The following is a 22,934-nucleotide window of genomic DNA, read 5'->3' on the forward strand; positions in this document are numbered from 1 at the left end:
TGTAACGCCCCCTCTCCACCTGGTTACCTTCTTTAATACCAATCTGCTTACAGGTTTTGATGGACAGGTCTGGGTTCTTCTGGATCCCACCACCCACTCAGCAGGGTGAATCTTCTTTATTTTTTCCTATGAATTTATTTGGCGGTGCCACCACCCCCCTTGCTCCTTCCTGGCAGGGTCACCAGGGCAGCTTGGAAGGAAAATTCTAACCTCAGGGTAACCCCCACTTACCTGCCAGATAGTTGGAGAGCCCAGGCTGATAATCCCCGTGATTTTCCCCAGTCACATGACTGGAGGTAGCAAACGTAAGATCAGTGTTCCGTTGGTATGCGTACTTTGTTGGGGCCCTTGGTGACCTATGACCACGATATCGTCTCTGCCGTGGTTTAGCAGTGTGGCTGACTGGGTTCAGTTCAGCCCAAAGGACTCACAAGTGGGAGAAGGTGGTAAATCCCTTCACAGGTTTAATATGCAGCAGGTTATAAGATCCCGAAACCCTCACTCCCTGGCTTGAGGACACAGTCCAGGGAGTAGAGGGTCCCCAAACAAGTTCTCTGACTAACTAACTAAAAATTTGCACTCACAAACTCCATGAATGATCCTCAGGTTCAGAGCTGACTCTGGACTCCTCAGTCACTGCAGAGGGGCTGATCTCTGCTGCCCAGAATCCTCTTCAGGCAGGAGTCAGGCTGCTTCGGTCTCAGGATTTCCCCTCATCACAAAGGGGTGCAGGACTCAAGGTGCAGTTACACAACAGTACCAAAATCCAAACTGTCATCTCCTAGCCCAGCCTCCAGACACACACACAGCAGGCAGCAGCCCTGGACTAGCAGCAGAGCAGAGCTGACCTGGTGGTGACTGGTCTCACCTAGGGAGCTGGAGGGTGAACTCATCCTGGCTGGGGAAGTTTCCCAGCAAAGCTCTACAAACTGGGAATCATCAGTGGAGAGGGAAAAGCCCAGCTGAGGATCTTGCTTTCAGGTCCCTAGAGGCCAGTTCTTGGGGGAAACCTTGCCTGCAGGCCTGGGACTCACCAGCTCCCCACACAGCCAGTCCTGCCCTTGCCCTGGCCGGCTCCAGACTGACTCAAAAAATAGCTTCTCCCCTTTCCTGAGCTCCCTGGGACAGGCATCTCACTCCCTGTTGGTTGCCGGGCAAACTCTGAGTCTGCCTTGGCTCCCCCTCCCTACCTGGGACAGTGCCTCACCCCTGAGCTGCCAGGAGACAGATCCCCAGGAATCTATGTCATCTCCTTGGGGGTTACAAACAGAAAAATGCAACAAACATTATTAGGGCTATGGAACAGCTTCCATACAAGGAAAGATTTAAAAGACTGGGATTGTTCATCTTAGAAAAGAGACGACGAAGGGGGGATCTGATAGAGGCTATAAAATCATGACTAGTGTGGAGAAAGTGACTATGGAAGTGTTATTTACCCCTTCACATAACACGAGAACCAGGGGGTCACTCAATGAAATTACTAGGCAGCAAGTTTAAGACAAACAAAAGGAAATATTTCTTCACACAACGCCCAGTCACCCTGTGGAACTCATTGCCTGGGGATGTTGTGAAGGCTAAAAGTATAACTGGGTTCAAAAAAGAACTAGGTAAGTTCATGGAGGAGAAGTTCATCAATGGCTGTTAGCTAAGATGGTCAGGCTGTGAGTGTCCCTAAATCTCCAATTGCCAGAAGCTGGGAGTGGATGGCAAGGGATGGATCACTGGAAAGTGCCCTGTTCTGTTCATTCCCTCTGAAGAATCTGGCACCAGCCACTGTCAGAGCACAGGATACTGGGTTAGATGGACTATTGGTCTGACCCAGTGTGGCCATTCTTATGTTCCTGTGACTCCTCTTATCCCATGTAGTGGGTATAAAATGTCAGAGGTAGACTTTTGGCTCCTCTGTACTTCCTCACCCCATAATAGGTGATTAGTCACCTGGCCAGTGTGTTCTTCCAGCCCCAGAACTGCCTACTTGTGTACATTGCCCAGAAATGACCCCGCCACGGGGTCTGGGAAGGGAGGGAGGGGCCCTGCAGAGATAGGGTTCTTGCTTATGTCTGTAACTTTCCAGAAGGGCATTGGCCGCTCAGAAGGGAAATCAGTCCCAGGGGCCAGGTGTTGTGTCCTCCCGTATTAAGCAGCCATCTGTTATGACGTATTACTGTAGGAACCCAAATACAGCATCTCAAGACTGTAACTTTCCCAAAGCAGCTACTAGCCAGTGTCACGTTCCTCTTATTGGGCCGGGGGATGCTTGTGTCTGAGCTTAGCCAGCCCCTCGGGGAGCTGGATTATCAACCTTGTAAATGGGCTGTGGTGGCGGCTTGTGCGGCCAGTCTCCTGCCTGATACCCACATTGTGCTAAGCAGGGCCCTAGTTTCATCTCTCTGTTCTTCAGAAAGAAGGAAGTAACGAAAGGCCACATTTGGGAGGAGGGGAGAAGTGGGAGTTTTGTACACTAAGGAAGAGTAAAGGGAAGTGGCCATGAAACCCCAGTATCAAGTAACTGGCCTGGCCTCCTAATCTCCACCCACCCTAGCTGGAGGCATCTGCAGGGTCGCCCAGAATGCTGGCTTTGGCCGTGCAAGGCAGCCCTGATGACTGTCTCGGTTAAGATGCTGTGGGGGTCCTGGCACAGCCAGCGTAGGAACTATCAGCAGGTTTAAAACAAATAAAAGGAAGTTCTTCACGCAGCGCATGGTCAACTTGTGGAACTCCTTGCCTGAGGAGGTTGTGAAGGCTAGGACTGTAACAGTGTTTAAAAGAGAACTGGATAAATTCATGGTGGTTAAGTCCATTAATGTCTATTAGCCAGAATGGGTAAGGAATGGTGTCCCTAGCCTATGTTTGTCAGAGGCTGGAGATGGATGGCAGGAGAGAGATCACTTGATCATTGCCTGTTAGGTTCACTCCCTCTGGGTCACCTGGCATTGGCCACTGTCAGTAGACAGATACTGGGCTAGATGGACCTTTGGTCTGACCCGGTACGGCTGTTCTTATGTTCTTATGTCTTGGGGTGCTGGTGGGATGCCCGGGCATGTGGGAGTGGTAAGTCGAGAGGTGGTGTGTGGGCTCTTGAACAGCCCCTAGTGGCCACTTTGGAACCTTTGGGGAGGGATGGAGGAAACCATGGGCCCTTTCAGGTGCAGGAACGTACTTCTTAGCTTTTGTAAGGATATAAAGCAGGCCCTGGACTCCCAGCCCCATTACTTAGTTACAGTACCACAGGAGTATGAGGGCATTTTCCAGACCCTAACTAACCCAGCATGGGATGTGGCAGAGCAGAGCTCAGGATGCCTGCAGATATGCATTGTGCTAAAGTGTTCTTTATCTGACACCTCTCCAACAGCATTCCCAGCATATCGAGATGTCACCAGCATGTCCTGGGACTTGGGCACAACTGTCCCTGCAAAGGGGACATTGTGCCCTTTAAAACCCAAGGCCCTGCAGCGTCCTCAGTCTGCCCCAGCCCTGTTAGTTGGAGTGGGGGAAGCCTGTGATCCCCCAGACTGTGCTCACCAAAGGCCAGCAGAAAGTCACTGTAAGGAAAAAGCTGAGCATGTTGCATTGCTGTGTGCACTGTCTTTGCTGCGCAGGGATAGCCTTGGAAGGATTAGAGTTTTATCAGTCAAAGCTGGTAAACATTGATTTCAGCACACCTGCAAAAACTGATCAAAATCAAAATGTGCAGAGAGGCAAAGTAGGGAAAACACTGCTTGAGAACGTGGTAGGTATCTGGAGGATATTGACTTGGTATATTTTGACATGTGATGTTGACAGTTTCTGTTTTAACGGCTACAAAGCTTTAATATTTGGAATCTCAGCACCTACTGTCATTAAATAATTATTGTCTGATCCCCCAAATTTCCTGCAATATGAAAATTTACATCAATAAAAATAATAAAAATGCTTTTAAATACCCCCTGATATTATCCATCACAATTCTAAAAAAATAAAAATTGAATTTTGCCCATCTCCCTCCTGGCAAAGGCAATGGTGGCATCAGCCTCTTGTGCCAGCTGGGAACTCCAGGGCTGCTGACTGCACTGGGATGGTTAGTCTGCAGCTCTCTGGAGAGCGTGAGGCAGCCTGGTTCCATCATTAGCGCTACACACGCTGTGAGAATGAGACTGACTTGTACTCACTTTTCCATTAGCAAGAATTGCACCTGAGCATGAATTGCAGCCCCAGCCTGCTCCACACAGGAGATAACATTTTAAAACCCACCTTCCCCTGGGAGCAGGGGGCCATGGCGCCCCAGGGGAACATCCTCCAGTAGGTTGAATGTCCTTCTGTAAAGTCCAAGTGGCCCTGCGGTGTGTTGACTAAATCTCCTTGAGTGAGCCTGGGCTCAGGTGCCTGCCGCGGGCTGGTTTTCCCAGGGCTTGGCACAGTCGGAGTTTCTCCTTCCCTCCAATAGATCCCATATGGAGGGCAAGGGGGCATCACTCTCAGCAAAGTCTGTCAGTGGAAAACACCAGCCAGTCTGTTTGCTTAGCTGGTCCCTAGTGCTGCGGCAACTGTCTAGACTGCAGCGAGGCCTAGCAGCCTTCCTCAGCCACGCTGTGCTGAACGGGGTTAGGAGATGAGGAAGCTCCAGGCTTCACAAAGGCTTCACTGTCGCTTTGGAATGACTCCTGCTCTCTCATCACCTCCCTTTCCAAGGGCCACGCAGGGTGCCAGCTGCATGGAGACAGGTCTCCTGGAGAGCCTGTGCTGACAGTGGTTCTGCAGGATAAAAGACCCTGCGGTACAGCCACAGCTGGCCCAGGTTGGCTGACTCGGGCTTGCAGGGCTCCGGCTGTAGGGCTAAAAATTGCAGTGCAGACACTCGGCCTGGAGCCTGTGCTCTGGGACCTCCTTCCTCGCAGGATCCTAGAGCTCGGCTCCAGCCCAAGTCTGAACCCCTATACAGCGATTTTTTGGCCCTGCAGCCCGAGTCGGCTGACCTGGGCCAGCCGCGGGGTTTTTATCCCTGTGTAGATGTAGCCACAGAATGCAGGGGAAGTGTTACGCCTCCGCTTCCTGAGCAGCGGCTCCTTCCGCCCCCTCAGGTCCGAGGCCTCCCTGCCTGCCGGGGCTGGGGGCAGGGCTAGGAGGAGTCAGGTCCCTGGGGCTGTTCCAGAGGGAGGGGTGCACACATGGAGCTGGCTCATGGGGCCCTTGTCAAGGTGACAGGCTTTTGGGTTGCATCCCTTTTCCCTGCACTGGAGAGTAGGAAATGGGGCAGCGTGGCAGGGCTGGGAGTGCCAAGAGGCAGAAGCCCTCTGCCTCCTTTGGCATGTTGTTCCTGCCTCCTCTGCTCTGATTGTCTTTCCCCCCAGCCTCCTTTGGCTCAGGTATGTGGCCCTATCCTGCATGTGCTGTGCAGAGGGGAGGGATGTGAAGGCAGCCTTGCTATAGACGGGTGGCTCCAGGCACTAGCGCACCAAGCACGTGCCTGGGGTTGCAGGGGGCACGGCCTATCGGTCACCATGAGGGTGTCAGTCAGGCTGCCTTCGGCGGCACACCTGCAGGAGGTCTGCCGGTCCCATGGCTTCGGCGGCAATTTCGGCAGCAGGTACGCCGAAGGCATGGGACTGGCAGACCTCCCGCAGGCGTGCCGCTGAAAGCCGCCTGACTGCTGTTCTTGGGGTGGCAAAATACATAGAGTCGCCCCTGGCTACAGAGGATCTTTCTGTCTCACAAAGGACTTTGCAGAAATCCAGGAGGCTCAGAGACAGGCGATGGGAATGACCAGGGACAGACTCCCAGACCACGAGAGATTGGGAAGATTGGGGCTGTACCTTACAGAGGAGACAAATACAATGCTAACAGAATACAGAGTAATGCATGCACAGAGAAGGTATTTCAGGAGCCTCTGTTCAGCCTGTCTTATCACACAGGAACAAGGGGGCATTCAACAAAATATAAGAGCAGTAAATTCAGAACCCATAAAAGGAAATGCTTTTTCACACATTGTGTAATAAGACAGCAGAACTCCCTACCACATGAAATTATTGAGCAAAAGAGCTTAGAAGACTTCAAATGAGACTGCGCATTTATACCGATAACATATCCAGAGCTACGGTAGTAATAGCCAAGAGTTTGTCAGGGCTCTTGGGGGTCAGGAACTGCCCCTGGGGACAGGTTATCCCACAGCTGCCTCCCTAGACCTGTTTCCCACACCTCCTCTGACGTTGCTGGTGTTGGCCACTGCCAGAGACAGGACACTGTGCTAGATGGACCTTGGGTTTCTGATCCAGTCAGGCAATTCCTGTGTCCCAATGTGAATTTAGGAGATTCCTTTCCCTAAAGCCCTAGGGTGGAGAGATGTTCAGTGATCAATGTGGAGACCAGGGGTGAGTGGGTGTGTCTGTGTGTAATGACAATTGCCTGTACTAGCTCCAGCCTTCTAATTCCCAGAGACCTCAGTCTGCAGCCTGCCAGGAGGGCAGTCAGTTCTGAGCGACATTCCCCTCTAATCTCAGTGCTGGCCCAGCCCATGTGCTCCACAGCTTCCAGTGGACCAGGGCCGTAAGCAGCCTCTTGCTTTGTTTCTGCATCAGGTTGGCCCTTGCCTGCACAGTGCATTGACCAACCCCACCAGGCTACAGCTATGACAGAGAGAGAGGGAGAGACCCTTTTTCAGGGAAATGAGCCTGGAGAAAAAGCCGTAATTGTGCAGTGAGTAAATGGAAAGCACCTCCACTTTCCAGACCAGCGCCAGTTTGCCTGCTTCATCAGCCCTAATCCATCCCCTTGGAACCCAGCTGCAGCAGACATCGCTCCCAGCTGACAACCTGCCATGCAGAACTTCAACCTTTGCTCATTAAATGCAACCCCACAGCTGATTCTGCTGCTAGTGCCAGAGATCTTTGCTTGTGGAAGCCCAGATGCAGCCAAAGCCTGATTTTGGCCTTGTTTTTTCCCTTATAGGTTCTTCTGAAGATCTGAAATTCTGCATCCTCTACCTTGCAGAGGTGAGTGTAGAGCTTTGGGAGTTGAACTCCACAGAGCCTAAAATGTACTGTACACTAACCAGTTCTTTGTAGTGGGGAGAGAGAGCGAGGACTGGCTCAATTACACTTCTCTTTTGAATTAGTTTGCCAGTTGTCAGGAAAGGAAACAAACATAAATGGCTCCAGCCAGCATATCTTGAGTAAGAAGCTGTTAAGTGGAATCTGTGACTCGGGAGGCAGTGAAGAGTTGATGCCTGTACCCTTTCCTCCCCCGCCCCCCTCCAATCAGGGGGCAGCTCTTTCCCCACTGCTCTGACTTTCGATTGGTGCTTCTGGGTTCTTTAGCCCACTCATGGATTTCTTTGCCAGTTTATTTCAATTTGAGTTTACAGGTGGTTTTCTGTTCTTGCCTTCAAAATCAGACTTTTAAACAAGTAGGAACAACCAAACCCAACACATAGTAAGTTCCTATTTATCCAAATGGCCTTAGGGTCACTGGACATTGGGGTAGACGGAAGTGATATTTTGAGCTGCATATAATCCTGTCAGGTTTCTTTTACTGCTGAAATGGGATTAGGTCTCACAGAGACTGCAGGTGACAGCTCAGAACAGCTGTACAAACAAAGTCATTGATTAGCACTAAGAGGCTAATTGAAAAGTTATTAGCTGGTGATTAACATACATAAGGTTTCAGGGAGGGCACACAGTGGATTCACGTATCTAGGATTTTCGGGTAAAGGGCATTTGCATAACTGGAATGACACTGTAAAACACAGATCTAAAAGCATACGGATAGGAGATGACTGAATATCACATACATGTTTATAATTACTTGTATTTTAGCTAAGTTCCCTTTGTCAGAAATGAGTTGAGAGAGCTGCAGAACTTGTTCTTTGTGAAATGAACCTACCCAATTACCAGATCTTGTGCCTGCCCTTTTTTTTTTTTTTTTTTTTTTGCAAGTAACTTCATGTGGTTCCTGATTTCAAGGCCTGGCATTTAGAGGGCAGGAGTTTGGGTCTAAAACAGAGGCAGGCAACCTATGGCACGCGTGCCAAAGGCAGCACGTGAGCTGATTTTCAGCGGCACTCAGACTGCCTGGGTCCTGGCCACCAGTCCGGGGGGCTCTGCATTTTAATTTAATTTTAAAAAGAAGCGTCTTAAACATTTTAAAAATCTTATTTACTTTACATACAACACTAGTTTAGTTATATATTATAGATTTACAGAAAAAGACCTTCTAAAAACATTAAAATGTATGACTGGCATGCAAAACCTTAAATTAGAGTGAATAAATAAAGACTCAGCACAGCACTTCTGAAAGGTTGCCAGCCTTGGTCTAGAGCTTGCTGCGTGACCCTCTCTCTTTGCCCTCCCACTCTCTGTTTGTCTATTTCAATTATAAGATCTGTGGGGCAGGAACACTCTGTCCCTATGCTACGTACAGCACCTAGCAGAACAGAGCCCCAACCTCGTTTGAAACCTCTTGACACTACCATAATACAAATCAATAAAAATCATGTTGTGACCCTAAAATGTAGCATTTTGCCCAATTGTCAGTTTCCCCTTGAAGCAGAGAGCATGTCAGTGGGAAAGTGCAACCCTTGTCCAAGGCTATGGCTACACTACAGCTTCAGTGGACATGTCTCTCTGAGGTGTGAATTAGCCACCCCACAGCAACAGAATTCGTGCTTGGGGGGGGGGGGGCTGGAGGAATGGAGCGGAGGGGAGAGCTCTCTCCTGTTGGCTTAGAGTGGCTACACAGAACTTACAGTGCATCACTGGCAGAAGCTCCCTATAAGTGGGGGGGGGGGGCGCACGTGCATCGTTGCCTGAACTGTCGCCCCACCCCCACACCACTCCTTCGCCCCAAGACCCCGCCCTCCACCCCTCCTTCCTTATTGCTTGCCATTGCAGCTGGTAAAAAGTAGGAGGGCATAGCCCCCTGCCCCGCCCAGTTCCACCACCCCAGGTTGGTGCAGCTGTGCCACTGCAAACTCTCTAGTGGAGCCCTAGCCTAAGCTCCATTTTGGATTCCAGCATACCATGTTTGGAGGTTTAGATCCGATAAACAGAACATTTTGCAGGAGTTTTTGTGCAGAGCTGGCTTGTTCTTGCCAAGCGGTAGTGAAATGCCAAGCTGTGTCCTTGTGCTGGGTTTGAATGTCACTGTGAATCTGTCCCACAGCTCTGCTCTCTGGTAGCCACAACTGATACCCGGCTAACGTGATAGTTGGATCAAAAGTCAGAAACATTCACTTCTTGCTCTTCCCCAGCATTAATTTCTGCACCCCTGCTACTGAGGCCTGTAGCTCTGGAGAGTGGGCAGAGTTTGGGCCAGTGATGCAGGATTTAGGAAGCCCTTCTTCTCCTTCTCTCCACTTCCCTAAGTTATGTCTAGCCTTGTGATTTCCTGTGTTCATCTTAGTCTGAAGCCAAGGGCATGCTTTCAGCTGTGTACCGTGGCTCATCCGCCAACAGGGGGTGCTCATGCTTTGATCAGTGAAAGCCTCTAGACACAAAGATGCCATCACCCTAACAGTGCATCTCATCTCTGCTGAAAAGCTGTGGCCTCTCTCAGACTTGGGGGATCGCTGCCATCCCAGCCAGCATCTCGTTAATCTTCCCCTTCCATCAGTGCCACCTGCTCTCTACCCAGTCATCCACTGCTGCTGGAAAAAGCACAGAGCCTTCATACCTGGTTCAGGTGGGTGCAGAACAAGAGTAGACTCCCTGCCCCGTGCAGTGCGAGAACTGATTGAGGGTGTCCAAGGGACCTGTACAAATTGCACTCTTGCCTGAAAATGCTGGATCTGACCTGCCTCAGGGAGGGCTGGACCTGGCAGAGGGAAGGGGAAATATTCTGTCTCTGGTTTTTTCAGTCTGCTTCCTTTGTGTGTTTCCCACCTGCTGTATATGTAGCCAGCATCACTTCCCGTCCAGGCAGGCAGCTATGCCTGCTTTGGGGTAGCCCTTCATGCAGCACTGGGTGGGGGGAGAGGAAAGGATTCTAAACAATAAGACAAAGTGGTTGTGAATACACAAGAACAGGCAGGAGGCTCGGGGAGGGCAGGCGAGGGGAGAGAGGTAATGATGAAGCATCTTCCTTTAACCAAGCTCAGTGAGCATAACAGAGACATGTCATTCCAACTGTACAGAGGGGAAACTGAGGTGCAGAGAGGGGAAATGACTCACCCAACATCAAATAGGTCCTATCATATTCACACTCCATTTTTGTAAATTTCACAGTCATAGCATTTAAAACACCTTGAATTTCATGGGTTTAGATATTTAAACCTTAAATTTCATGGTGTAACAAAGCATGAATATGTATTAAGAACAGCAAAATATAAACAGCATCTCTCAAGCTGGGGGGCCTGATCCGAGAAAGGGGTGCAAGGCTGTTGTTGGGAGGGGAGTCTCAGTATTGCCACCCTTACATTTCACTGCTTTCGGAGCTTGGCAGTTGTAGAGCAGCTGTCTGGGCAGTGCTGCCACGAGCCACAGCACAGAAGTAAGGGTGGCAGTAACGTGACCCCCCTTGAATAGCCCTGCAGTCTTTGGGTCAGGACCCACAGTTTGAGAAACACTCTGTACTTTTGTATACTTTTACCTGGCCTTTAGTTTAGTATAGGGTAAAAGTACACAAAAGACCAGATTCCATGGTCTGTGATGCACTTTCAACGGCCATTAATTTGGTAGGGCCCTAATCATACCTGTGAGTTAGTGGCAGAGACAGGAATAGAGCTTGTGAATCTTGACTCACTCATCTCCTCCCAGTTGACATGCTGTCTCACTGCCATGACCAAGAGGTTACTATCCTGGGAGCTAAGAAGAATAATGCAGCTGCTGCCAGTGCTAGACTAAAGCATGAAGGAGGGTTGATCGGTAATGTACAGGCCTGGGAGAGAGGACAGCTGGGTTCCAGTCTTAGCTCTGCCACTGACTTACTTGGTGACCAAGAGTGAGCCACTTAAACTCACTGTGCATTGGTGGGGTAAAAGCCTTACATGCCATCTGCAGTGGATGAGGGTTCTGGGGCTGAATTCGTTGTCTGCTGACTACATGGAGATCCGTAGATGTACAGTGCTATCGAAATGCAAAGCGCTGCTGTTAGCGGAAGGAAGGTGAATGAGAGTTCTAGTGGTTAAATTGTGGTGGGGTGGGCTCTGTGCAGCTTTCCCCACAAACCCAGCTGTGCCCACTTGAGGTGGCAGAAGGAGGCTATGACTCACATTAAGTTATGAGATGATCACAATCAGCTCCTCCATCTTCTTTCATGCACAGATCAGCAATGAAATATCAGCCCAGCTTCGATACATGACAAAGTACTGAAATAAATTCTTAATTGATCTGTAAGCACCCAGAGGACAACAGGGTTATGAAGAATAGACAAGATGGATTTTTTAAGGAAAAATCATGCCAAACCAACCTGATTACCTCCTTTGACAGGGATACTGGCCTAGTGGATTGGGGGAAGCAGTAGATGTGATATATTTTGATTTTAGGAAGGTTTTTGACACAGTCCCACATGACAGTCTCCTAAGCAAACTAGGGAAATGTGATCTAGATGAAATTACTACAAGGTGGGTGCACAATTGATTGAAAGACCTTACTCCAAGAGTAGCGATCAATAGCTCACTGTCAAATGGGAAGATGTATCTAGTTGGGTCCTGGAAGGGTCAGTCCTGGGTCCAGTACTGTTCAATATTTTCATTAATTACTTGGACAATGGAGTAGAGAGTATGTGTATAAAATCTGTGGATGACACTGTCACAGTTTTGGGGTAACTGCACCTGTATTCCCCTTTTGTGATCTCTCAAGAGCACATATTGAAAGGTTTATGGCTCCCAGCTATCACCCACATCTCTCTCCTTCCAGACCAGGGTTTTAAGGCTGCATAGTTCCATGAATTACACTATGATATCCCCAGCAAGCCAGTCTGCCTAGCGGACAATGCCTGCACTTTGCTTTCTCTCTCAGAACTATGACCAGTGTATTGCCAGCAGTCACAAGTGACCATGCAGCTCCTTCCGAGCAAGCATCTTTTATTCTTAAGGTAAAAGCATCACAAAGAAAACATATTAAGACAATAAAGTTTCCTATATGCAGGCTAAGAGCTTACCATAGGTCAGCCCTCAGTCTCATGGGCCCCTGGTAGGCTTGGTTTTTCCAGCCCTTCCATGAGGACTGGGGCACCCTTTGGAAGGAGGTCCTGGCTGTTTACTGGATCAGAACAAACAGCCTGAGTCAGTCTGAACTCTGGCTATTTAGCCAATAGTCCTTTTTTCATCTGCTGGTCTCTGGAAAGCCAGTTTGAACCAGCATGCATGAGCCTCCCCAGGAGGTGGTTTGTCTGGTGGGTTCCAATCTGGCTGATTTGCCTTAATCCCCACCCACTGTTCGTGGTTCTTGGAGGAGTTGTGCAGCCCTGCCCCATGGAGCAGGACAGAATCGTACAGGAACCATTCATTGGAAGCAGTGGACCCCAAAGATATTACAGGCATTGTCCTAGCCCTCCCAGATGCCAGGTTGGGAGGGTTGCTGCTCTTTGGAGGAAAGAATTAGAATCAAAATGGCCTTGATTAATTGAATAATTGGTCTGAAATGAAGAAGGTGAAATTCAATGAAGACAGGTTCAAAGTACTACACTTAGGAAGGAAAAACCAAAGCTTAGCTACAAAATGGAGACTAACTGGCCAGGGCTCATAATGCTGGGAAGGATCTGGGGGGTTAGAGTGGCTCACAAAGTGAGCCTGAGCCAATAATGCAATGTAGTCCTAGGATGTATTCACAGAAGTGTTGGGAGGTAACTGTCCTGCTCCACTCAGCACCAGTGAGGCCCAGCTGCAGTGCTGTGTGCAGTTCTGGGGCCACACTTTAGAAAAGATGTGGACAAATTGGAGAGTCAAGAAGAGAGGAACAAACATGATAAAAGGTTTAGAGAACCTGATCTGTGAGCAAAGGTTAAAAAACTGAGCACGTTTAGTCTTGAGAAATGAACACTGAGGGGGGGGCCTGATAACAGGCTTCAAATATGCTAAGGGCTGTTATAAAGATCAGTGTCCACTAAGACAGGACAAGAAGGAATGCGGGGGGGGGGGGGGAAGCTGCAGCAAGGGAGATTTAGGTTAAATATTAAGGAGAAAGTTCTAACTCTCAGGGGGTTAAGCAGAGGAACTGATTCCCAAGGGAGGTAGTGGTATCCCTGTCACTGGGGGGGGGTTTCAGACAAACGTCTGTGTGGGATGGTCTGTGTTTACTTGGCCTCGCCCCGGGTGAGGGGTGGGAAATGGACTAGAGAACTTCTCAAGGTCCCTTCCAGCCCTACAGTTCTGTGGTTAGTGCCAATGGTGTTTTAGTTTTCATCTTTGGGCTTCAGAGCACCTGCCCCTCAGGACAGGTAGGGGCAGAGCTTACCTTTGTGAGCTATTGTTTCAACCTGACCACAGAATCAAGCAGGCATCACTCCATTCATTGGTTATGCTAGGTCACATTTTCAAGGTTGTCTTCAGAGTTGTGTGGGCTAGAGACTCTGTCTGTTTTAAATGAAAGCTGAGATTCTGGAGCACAAGTTGGCAGCCTTAAAGAAAGAAAGTCCCAGGTGTCCATGCCTTCCGGAGCCAGCAGCGTGTGCCCCTCAGAGGGGCTGTCCCTGTCATCCTGATGGATGTGCTGGTCAGTCTGGGCAACAGCTGCATAATTTCCCTTTTTGTCTGGGCACAAAGCTCAGCCTCCCTGCAGGCTGTGAAAACAGAGCCTGCTTCCTTTTGTAAACAGTGCTTTCCCGCTGAGTGTGGCTGGCTCCAGGCTAGAGCCTAGGGAGGGAGGCCAGGCCAGCAATGAGAAAGCCACGGCTTGTGACAGGAATGTGCCAGTGCCTCAGTGAGAGAGAATCTTCTGTACTGACAGTGGGGTTACACAGTCAGATCCCTGGGCACCTTTGGCCACACTGGGCTGTCTCAGTCCTGCAGAGCTGCTAGGACCTGCTGGCAAACCTGGCCCATGAATTACTGCAGGATGCACTCATCAACTGCTTCCCACCCTCCAAAGCCCAGCCACATGCAAGAATGCAAGGTGGGGAGACTGGTTCCATTGGATCCTGCCATTGCTCTCTTCTCACTGTCCCTGTGGGGATAGCACCACTGGATTTCCCGTCCCTCCGTGGCACTGCACCCCCTCTTCCTCTTCCTCCTCTTTGCCAACAAATGGTCAATTCAGCACAAAATGCTTCTGCCTGAGGCCTGCAGGAGCTCCAGCAGGAGGCGAATTTCAAATAGGAGGTGATCTGCAAAGCTGAGTAAAGAGTCTCGTGCCCCTCTTGCTCCTGAGGGAATTCTGCGCCTAAAAATTCCATATACAATATTTTAAAATTCAGCATATTTTGTTTGTCAAAATAATGCAATATAATTAGGATTTTAGTGTAGCAGCTGTGCTAGTCTGTATCCACAAAAAGAACAGGAGTACTTGTGGCACCTTAGAGACTAGCAAATTTATTTGAGCATTAGCTTTTGTGGGCTACAGCCCACTTCATCAGATGCATAGAATGGAACATAGAATATAATCATGCTGATTTCAATTATTTTTGTAATTTCTTTAAACTAGAATACAGTGGATGGAGAATGGGAGTGGACAGCATTGGAGGAAATCCCCAACTCCCTCTGTCTAACAGTAATGTCACTAGGTTTGACCCTTTATTTCTAGTTATTAATGAACAAATATATGCAGCCGTATGCTCATAGGCAACTGAAGAGCAAGTGAAGGCTGGGGAGTCAAATTCACAATTTATATTGACTACTGAGCACCTCCAGCACATTGAGATATGAAACTTTTTCAGTCCAAAAATTTAGATCAGTTCTAATCACTGAAGCACCATATGCATTTATAAGCCATACTGTGCTTTACAGCACAATGGCAATGTAAAGGAGCCATACAACTTTAACACCTGTTTTATGCTCCTGGGGGAATTCACTAAGAACAATGGGAACAATTCAGTAAGCAGGCAGGCTAGAACTAGATAACTTCATGGAGGATAGGTCCATCAATAGCTATTATGACTTCTTTGTTTCGGTCTTCACTGAGAAGTCTGAAGGAGTGCCTAACATAGTGAATGCTTATGGAAAGGGGGTAGATTTAGAAGATAAAATAAAAAAAGAGCAAGTAAAACATCACTTAGAAAAGTTAGATGCCTGCAAGTCACCAGGGCCTGATGGAATGCATCCTAGAATACTCAAGGAGTTAATAGAGGAGGTGTCTGAACCTCTAGCTATTATCTTTGGAAAATCATGGGAGACGGGAGAGATTCCAAAAGACTGGAAAAGGGCAAATATAGTGCCCATCTGTAAAAGGGGAAATAAAAACAACCCAGGAAACTACAGACAAGTTAATTTAGCTTCTGTACCAGGGAAGATATGGAGCAAGTAATTAAGGAAATCATCTGCAAACACTTGGAAGGTGGTAAGGTGATAAGGAATAGCCAGAATGGATTTGTAAAGAACAAATTGTGTCAAACCAATCTGATAGCTTTCTTTGATAGGATAACAAGTCTTGTGGATAAGGGAGAAGCGGTGGATGTGGTATACCTAGACTTTAGTAAGGCATTTGATACGGTCTCGCATGATATTCTTATCGATAAACTAGGCAAATACAATTTAGATGGGGCTACTTTAAGGTGGGTACATAACTGGCTAGATAACGGTACTCAGAGAATAGTTGTTAATGGTTCCCAATCCTGCTGGAAAGGTATAACAAGTGGGGTTCCGCAGGGGTCTGTTTTGGGACCGGCTCTGTTCAATATCTTCATCAACGACTTAGATGTTGGCATAGAAAGGACGCTTATTACGTTTGCAGATGATACCAAACTGGGAGGGATTGCAACTGCTTTGGAGGACAGGGTCATAATTCAAAATGTTCTGGACAAATTCGAGAAATGGTCTGAGGTAAACCGGATGAAGTTTAATAAAGACAAATGCAAAGTGCTCCACTTAGGAAGGAACAATCAGTTTCACACATACAGAATGGGAAGAGATGGTCTAGGAAGGAGTACGGCAGAAAGGGATCTAGGGGTTATAGTGGACCACAAGCTAAATATGAGTCAACAGTGTGATGCTGTTGCAAAAAAAGCAAACGTGATTCTGGGATGCATTAATAGGTGTGTTGTGAGCAAGACACGAGAAGTCATTCTTCTGCTCTACTCTGCACTGGTTAGGCCTCAACTGGAGTATTGTGTCCAGTTCTGGGCACCACATTTCAAGAAAGAGGTGGAGAAATTGGAGAGGGTCCAGAGAAGAGCAACAAGAATGATTAAAGGTCTTGAGAACATGACCTATGAAGGAAGGCTGAAGGAATTGGGTTTGTTTAGTTTGGAAAAGAGAAGACTGAGAGGGGACATGATAGCAGTTTTCAGGTATCTAAAAGGGTGTCATCAGGAGGAGGGAGAAAACTTATTCACCTTTTCCTCTAATGTTAGAACAAGAAGCAATGGGCTTAAACTGCAGCAAGAGAGATTTAGGTTGGACATTAGGAAAAAGTTCCTAACTGTCAGGGTGGTTAAACACGAATAAATTGCCCAGGGAGGTTGTGGAATCTCCATCTCTGGAGATATTTAAGAGTAGGTTAGATAAATGTCTATCAGGGATGGTCTAGACAGTATTTGGTCCTGCCATGAGGGCAGGGGACTGGACTCGATGACCTCTCGAGGTCCCTTCCAGTCCTGGAATCTATGAATCAATAGCTATTAGCCACGATGGGCAGGGATGGTGTCTCTAGCCTCTGTTTGCCAGAAAACAGGGGACGGGTCACTTGATGATTCCTTGCTCTGTTCATTCCCTCTGGGGCACCTGGCACTGGCCACTGTCAGAAGACAGGATACTGGGCTAGATGGACCTTTGGTCTGACCCAGTAGGGCCGTTCTTATGTACATTCTGCTCAACCTGAGGGGACAAAGCCTGCCCCATGCCTACCTCTGCAGAACTACCCCAAAGCCCTGCCCCTCCATGCCAAGCATGCTGCAGTGGTGAGCGAGAGGGATAGAGTGTGTCTCTCTCGCACACTATGATTGCCCAGCCCCCCACGCCCACCGGTCATTTACCTCTCTACCGGCTACTCCAGGCACCCGACTGACCAGCCTGCACTGCCGGGGAGGGGCATGCGATCACTCTTGTGGCTTCCCTTTGCTTCATTTTTCTGCAGGGAAGCAAAGAAATCTGCAGGGGACATGAATTCTGTGCATGCACAGTGATGCAGAATTCCTCAGGAGTAGCCTCTGTGCTTATCTAAGGGCTTGTCTACATCAGAAAGTTGCAGCGCTGGTGAGGGAGTTACAGCGCTGCAACTTTGAAGGTGTACACATCTGCAGGGCATCACCAGCGCTGCAACTCCCTGTTTGCAGCGCTGGCCGTACTCCCGTTTTGTCTCGGGTGTAGAGGATCCAGCGCTGGTGATCCAGCGCTGGTAATCCAATGTAGACACTTACCAGCGCTTTTCTTGACCTCCGTGGAAGGAGGAAGCCTCTGGTAATCAAGCTGGTCTCCTTTCCCGGTTTGCTCTCTCGTTCCCGGAACCCCGAGCAAGCAGGTCTCCTTCCCTGCGGTTTGCTGGGTGGCTCCGGGAACGCGAGAGCAAACCGCGGCAAAGCGGGTCTCCTTTCCCGGTTTGCTCTCTCGTTCCCGGAACCCCGAGCAAGCAGGTCTCCTTCCCTGCGGTTTGCTGGGTGGCTCTGGGAACGCGAGAGCAAACCGCGGCGAAGCTGGTCTCCTTTCCCGGTTTGCTCTCTCGTTCCCGGAACCCCGAGCAAGCAGGTCTCCTTCCCTGCGGTTTGCAGGGTGGCTCCGGGAACGCGAGAGCAAACCGCGGCGAAGCTGGTCTCCTTTCCCGGTTTGCTCTCGCGTTCCCGGAACCCCCCTTGAAGCCGCCCAACAGCGCTGCAGTGTGGCCACATCTAACACCACTTGCAGCGCTGGTTGCTGTAAGTGTGGCCACTCTGCAGCGCTGGCCCTATACAGCTGTACTAATACAGCTGTAACAACCAGCGCTGCAAAATTTTAGATGTAGACATGGCCTAAGATGGCTAAAGAGGGCTGGGAGGTTGTCTCCTGTTTGGGATGCTCTGTGATTAGAGCTCTGCCCTTAGCTGTGTGAGAGAGGCCTGCAGTCTCTAGTGGTGCACAGCATTGGTATGGAATCTCATTCCAGGAGGCAGCGGGCCAGCCACTAGCAGTTATTACGCTTTGCGGCATATACAGAATGGTGATGGAGGTTGTTGTTGTTGTTACACTTGTTTACAGCATACCCATCACCATGGCTTCTGGGCGCAGAGACCTGAGACCTAACAGCTGCTGTGGTGGCTTTGTGTGATTGAGGCAGCTGCTGGTGGAAGCTCTCATCTCATTATTTATTATCTGCATGTCATCTGTAATGAAACCTTTAATTTCTTTAATGGCTTTGTAAGTAGAGAAGGATTCCATCGTGCCCAGCACGCTGCGTTCTCACTCCGAGAAGAGCATTTCTCTATAGACTGTTGCTCTCCAGGGGCCTGATGTTCTTGAGATGGTTTATGAGTAAATATTGATTTTCTCCAGTAATGTAGGAGTTTTAGTAATAGCATCAAGTGTGTTCTGGATATTGAAATACTTTTAGCTGTGTATGAGTTGCTTTATTTGTTTTTAACAGAGTGGAGATTTCAAACTTCAATGAATGCTGCAGTGTAACAGAAAAGCTGCAATTAGTCATTGCTCTGATTCCTCAGAGAAAGATCACTCTGCATAGGTTTAAAGGTCTCCTGACTATAATGATTATTTACAGTCGAGTACCAAACTGCCACTGACTGTCAGACAACTACAGGTTGTGATGGAGGTAAGCATTTGGGCTCTTAGGACACAAGAGTGCATCTTCCTATGTGTTTGTACAATGCCTGGCACAGAGAGGTCCCAGTCTGACTGCAGTCTGGGAGTGCAGACTGCAATGTCCCTGGTAATGCTCGTTCTGTGCTGGAATGTGTGTGAAGGGGCGGGCAGGCTTTGCAGAGTGTTGTCATTATCCTTTTTTAAAATAAAGTGTGTTAATGTTAAAATCACTTCAGTGAACACATTCCTGCTACACAATGCAGGATGTCCCTTCTTGACCAGGCATTCAAACAGGAGTGCCACTGCCTGAGTCCTACACTAGGCATTGCACTGGAGGGCCTGCTGGCCCGTGGCACTGGTCTCTAGTCAGGTCCCATCCTGCCATCAGCTCTGCATCGGTGGATCCCTGAGCCCATGCAGAGCCCTGGTAGGCAGAAGGCTTCACACGGTGCATTCAGTTGCGCATCAAGGCCTTATGCAAACAGGATCAACTTGTGTCCTGACTGCTAGTGTAACTCTCAAGGACCCCTTGAACTCCCAAGGAGTTCCCTTGGACTTACACTGGCCGCATAGGTCAGTGTTTGGCCCCATATGGCACCAGAAAGAGACACGTTTGACAGTTTATTTGAATATAATCATATTTCCCAGATATTGTGTTAACTCTTCGAGAGCCTAGTTCAGGCCTGGTTTTTAAACCACAGATAAATACATATGCTCGTAGAATTAGTCACTGCTCTTTTCTATCTGAGGCAGTTGAACAAAAAATTTGTTGGTAAGTTTTAGTCCAAACACAAATTTAGGTTGACTGCTACTTAATTGGCAGCTTAAGGTATCGAGACCTAGCCCCACAGCTGGTGTAAATCAGCCTAGCTCCAGAGTCTCCCTGGACATATGCCATCTTACCCCAGCTGAGGATCTGGCCCCCAGAGTATCCCATATGCTTCACAAGATGAAGTGTTCTTAATCTAACAGCCTGATGAGAGTGGTATTGTTACATTCCGTTATACTGATGCTTGTGAGGAGGAGAGATTGACGAGTTCTGTCTCCTCCCCATGCCCAGGGGATTTGCATACTCTCCTGTGAAGGGAGGCTGAAAAGAGTGAGATGAATGAGAGGAGACATTTTAAATGCATGTAAAATAATGAACAGCCTAGAGAAGGTAGATTGTGGAAAATTCACAGCCAATAAAAGGAAATACCTTTTCACACAATGTATAATTAGACTGTAAAAGCAGCAAAGAGTCTTGTGGCACCTTATAGACTAACAGACGTTTTGGAGCATGAGCTTTCGTGGGTGAATACCCACTTCATCGGATGCATGTAGTGGAAATTTCCAGGGGCAGGTATATATAAGCAAGCCAGAAGCAGGCTAGAGATAACGAGGTTAGTTCAATCAGGGAGGATGAGGCCCTCTTCTAGCAGCTGAGGTGTGAAAACCAAGAGAGGAGAAACTGGTTTTGTAGTTGTCAAGCCATTCACAGTCTGTTTAATCCTGAGCTGATGGTGTCAAATTTGCAGATGAACTGAAGCTCAGCAGTTTCTCTTTGAAGTCTGGTCCTGAAGTTTTTTTGCTGCAGGATGGCCACCTTAAGATCTGCTATTGTGTGGCAAGGGAGGTTGAAGTGCTCTCCTACAGGTTTTTGTATATTGCCATTCCTAATATCTGATTTATGTCCATTTATCCTTTTCCGTAGAGACTGTCCAGTTTAGCCGATGTACATAGCAGAGGGGCATTGCTGACATATGATAGCGTATATTACATTGGTGGATGTGCAGGTGAATGAACCAGTGATGGTGTGGCTGATCTGGTTACGTCCTGTGATGGTGTCACTGGTGTAGATATGTGGGCAGAGCTGGCATTGAGGTTTGTTGCATGGATTAGTTCCTGAGTTAGAGTTACTATGGTGCGGTGTGCAGTTACTGGTGAGAATATGCTTCAGGTTGGCGGGTTGTCTGTGGGCGAGGACTGGCCTGCCACCCAAAGCCTGTGAAAGTGTGGGATCATTGTCCAGGATGGGTTGTAGATCCCTGATGATGCGTTGGAGAGGTTTTAGCTGGGGACTGTATGTGATGGCCAGTGGAGTCCTGTTGGTTTCTTTCTTGGGTTTGGCTTGCAGTAGGAGGTTTCTGGGTACACGTCTGGCTCTGTTGATCTGTTTTCTTATTTCCTCGTGTGGGTATTATAGTTTTGAGAATGCTTGATGGAGATTTTGTAGGTGTTGGTCTCTGTCTGAGGGGTTAGAGCAGATACGGTTGTACCTCAGTGCTTGGCTGTAGACAATGGATCGTGTGGTGTGCCCAGGATGGAAGCTGGAGGCTTGAAGGTAGGCATAGCAGTCAGTAGGTTTTTGGTATAGGGTGGTGTTAATGTGACCATCACTTATTTCCACTAGAAAGTGGACCTCCTGTGTAGATTGGTCCAGGCTGAGGTTGATGGTGGGGTGGAAGCTGTTGAAATCGTGGTGGAATTTTTCCAGAGACTCCTTCCCATGGGTCCAGATGATGAAGATGTTATCAATGTAGCGTAGGTAGAGAAGGAGCATGAGTGGACGAGATCTGAGGAAGCGTTGTTCCAGGTCAGCCATAAAAATGTTGGCATATTGTGGGGCCATGCAGGTGTCCATAGCGGTGCCACTGATCTGGAGATATATATTGTCATCAAATTTGAAATAGTTGTGTGTGAGGATGAAGGCTCAGAGCTCAGCAACCAGTTGTGCTGTGGCATCATCAGGGATACTGTTCCTGACAGCTTGTATTCCATCAGTGTCTGAGATGTTTGTGTAGAGAGTCTCTACTCCATGGTGACTAGGATGGTGTTTTCCAGAAGGTCACCAATGCATTGTAGTTTCCTCAGGAAATCAGTGGTGTCATGGAGATAGCTGGAAGTGCTGGTGACATAGGGTCTGAGTAGAGAGTCCACATATCTAGACAGTCCTTCAGTGAGAGTGCCAATGCCCAAGATGATGGGACGTCCAGGATTTCCGGGTTTGTGAATCTTGGGTAGTAGATAGAATAACCCTGGTCGGGGCTCTAACTGTATGTTGATTTGTTCTGGTGTTAGTGTAGGGAGTGTCCTGAGCAGATGGTGCAGTTTCTTAGTGTATTCCTCAGTGGGATCTGAGGGAAGTGGCCTGTAGAATTTGGTATTGGAGAGTTGTCTGGCAGCCTCCTTTTGGTAGTCAGAGCTGTTCATGGTGACAACAGCACCTCCTTTATCAGCCTGTGGAACTCACAGCTGCCAGATACTGTTTAGGCAAAGAACTTAGTGAAATTCAAAAAGGGCTTGGATGTTTATGTGGATAACAAGAATAACCAGAAAGGTAACAGTAGTGCTACCAAATGTTTTGGAATGGATGCTTAAACCTCATACTTCAGGGCTTCAGTTACTTTCAAACTATTTAAGATCAGGATGAGACCTAATGTGGGAGGGTTCTTAGACCTTCCTCTGCAGCAGCTGGTGCTGGTCGTTGCCAGAGACTAGGCTAGATGGACCCTGGGTCTGATCCAGCCTGGCCATTCCTGTGCGCACATACTGGGCCAGCTTTAGGGAAAGTCATGCCCTGGACGGATTTCTATTTTGGCACCCCCGGCCCCCGTGGGCACAGCACCCACCCATTGCCCCGGCCCCCCTGGGCACAGCACCCCCCATTGCCCCGGCCCCCATGGGTGCCTCCTCATTGCCACTGGACCCTGCGAGCTCCCCACCTCCCCTTTGCACCAGTCCTTGCACCCCTAATCCCTCCACTGTGCCCCCTCCTGTACCCATAACTCCTGCTCTCTTGCACCCTAAACCCTACACTGTGCCCCCTTTGCCCCAATCTCTGCACCCCTGACCCCTGCACCCCCTCCTTCACCCCCTCCTGCACCCCTAACCCCTACACCCCTAATCCCTACACTGTGCCCCTCCTGTACCCCTAACTCCTGACCTCTCTTGCACTCTAAGCCTTGCACTGTGCCACCTTTTGCCCCTAATCCCTGCACCCCTGACCCTTGCACCCTCTCTGCACCCCTAATCCCTCATGTGGCCCCCTCCTGCACCCATATGGGGAAACTGACCTGGATGCATGGAGCAGCTGGCATTGCTGCTCGCTCTCTCTCTCCAATGCTGCTCCTCTACACACCCCTAGGGTGCCGTAAGTGGGGAGGAA

The 22,934-nt window shown here is 48.9% G+C and overlaps 1 protein-coding gene across 5 annotated transcripts in view; it reads left to right on the forward strand.

The window, feature by feature from the left end:
- RGS3 (regulator of G protein signaling 3) overlaps nt 1-22,934 on the forward strand; it is a 232,180-nt gene that overhangs the window by 132,231 nt on the left and 77,015 nt on the right. For 4 of the 5 annotated variants that reach the window (XM_030535444.1, XM_030535445.1, XM_030535446.1 and 1 more), the window contains one exon: nt 6,922-6,965. In XM_030535444.1, the coding sequence (XP_030391304.1) occupies nt 6,922-6,965 (44 nt within the window). Of the gene's footprint in view, nt 1-6,921; nt 6,966-18,776; nt 18,798-22,934 lie in introns of those variants that run through there. The other variant, XM_030535449.1, reaches the window with a different exon arrangement.

The sequence above is a fragment of the Gopherus evgoodei genome, chromosome 16, assembly GCF_007399415.2.
Source record: "Gopherus evgoodei ecotype Sinaloan lineage chromosome 16, rGopEvg1_v1.p, whole genome shotgun sequence".
In the NCBI taxonomy this organism is placed as follows: Eukaryota; Metazoa; Chordata; order Testudines; family Testudinidae; genus Gopherus; species Gopherus evgoodei.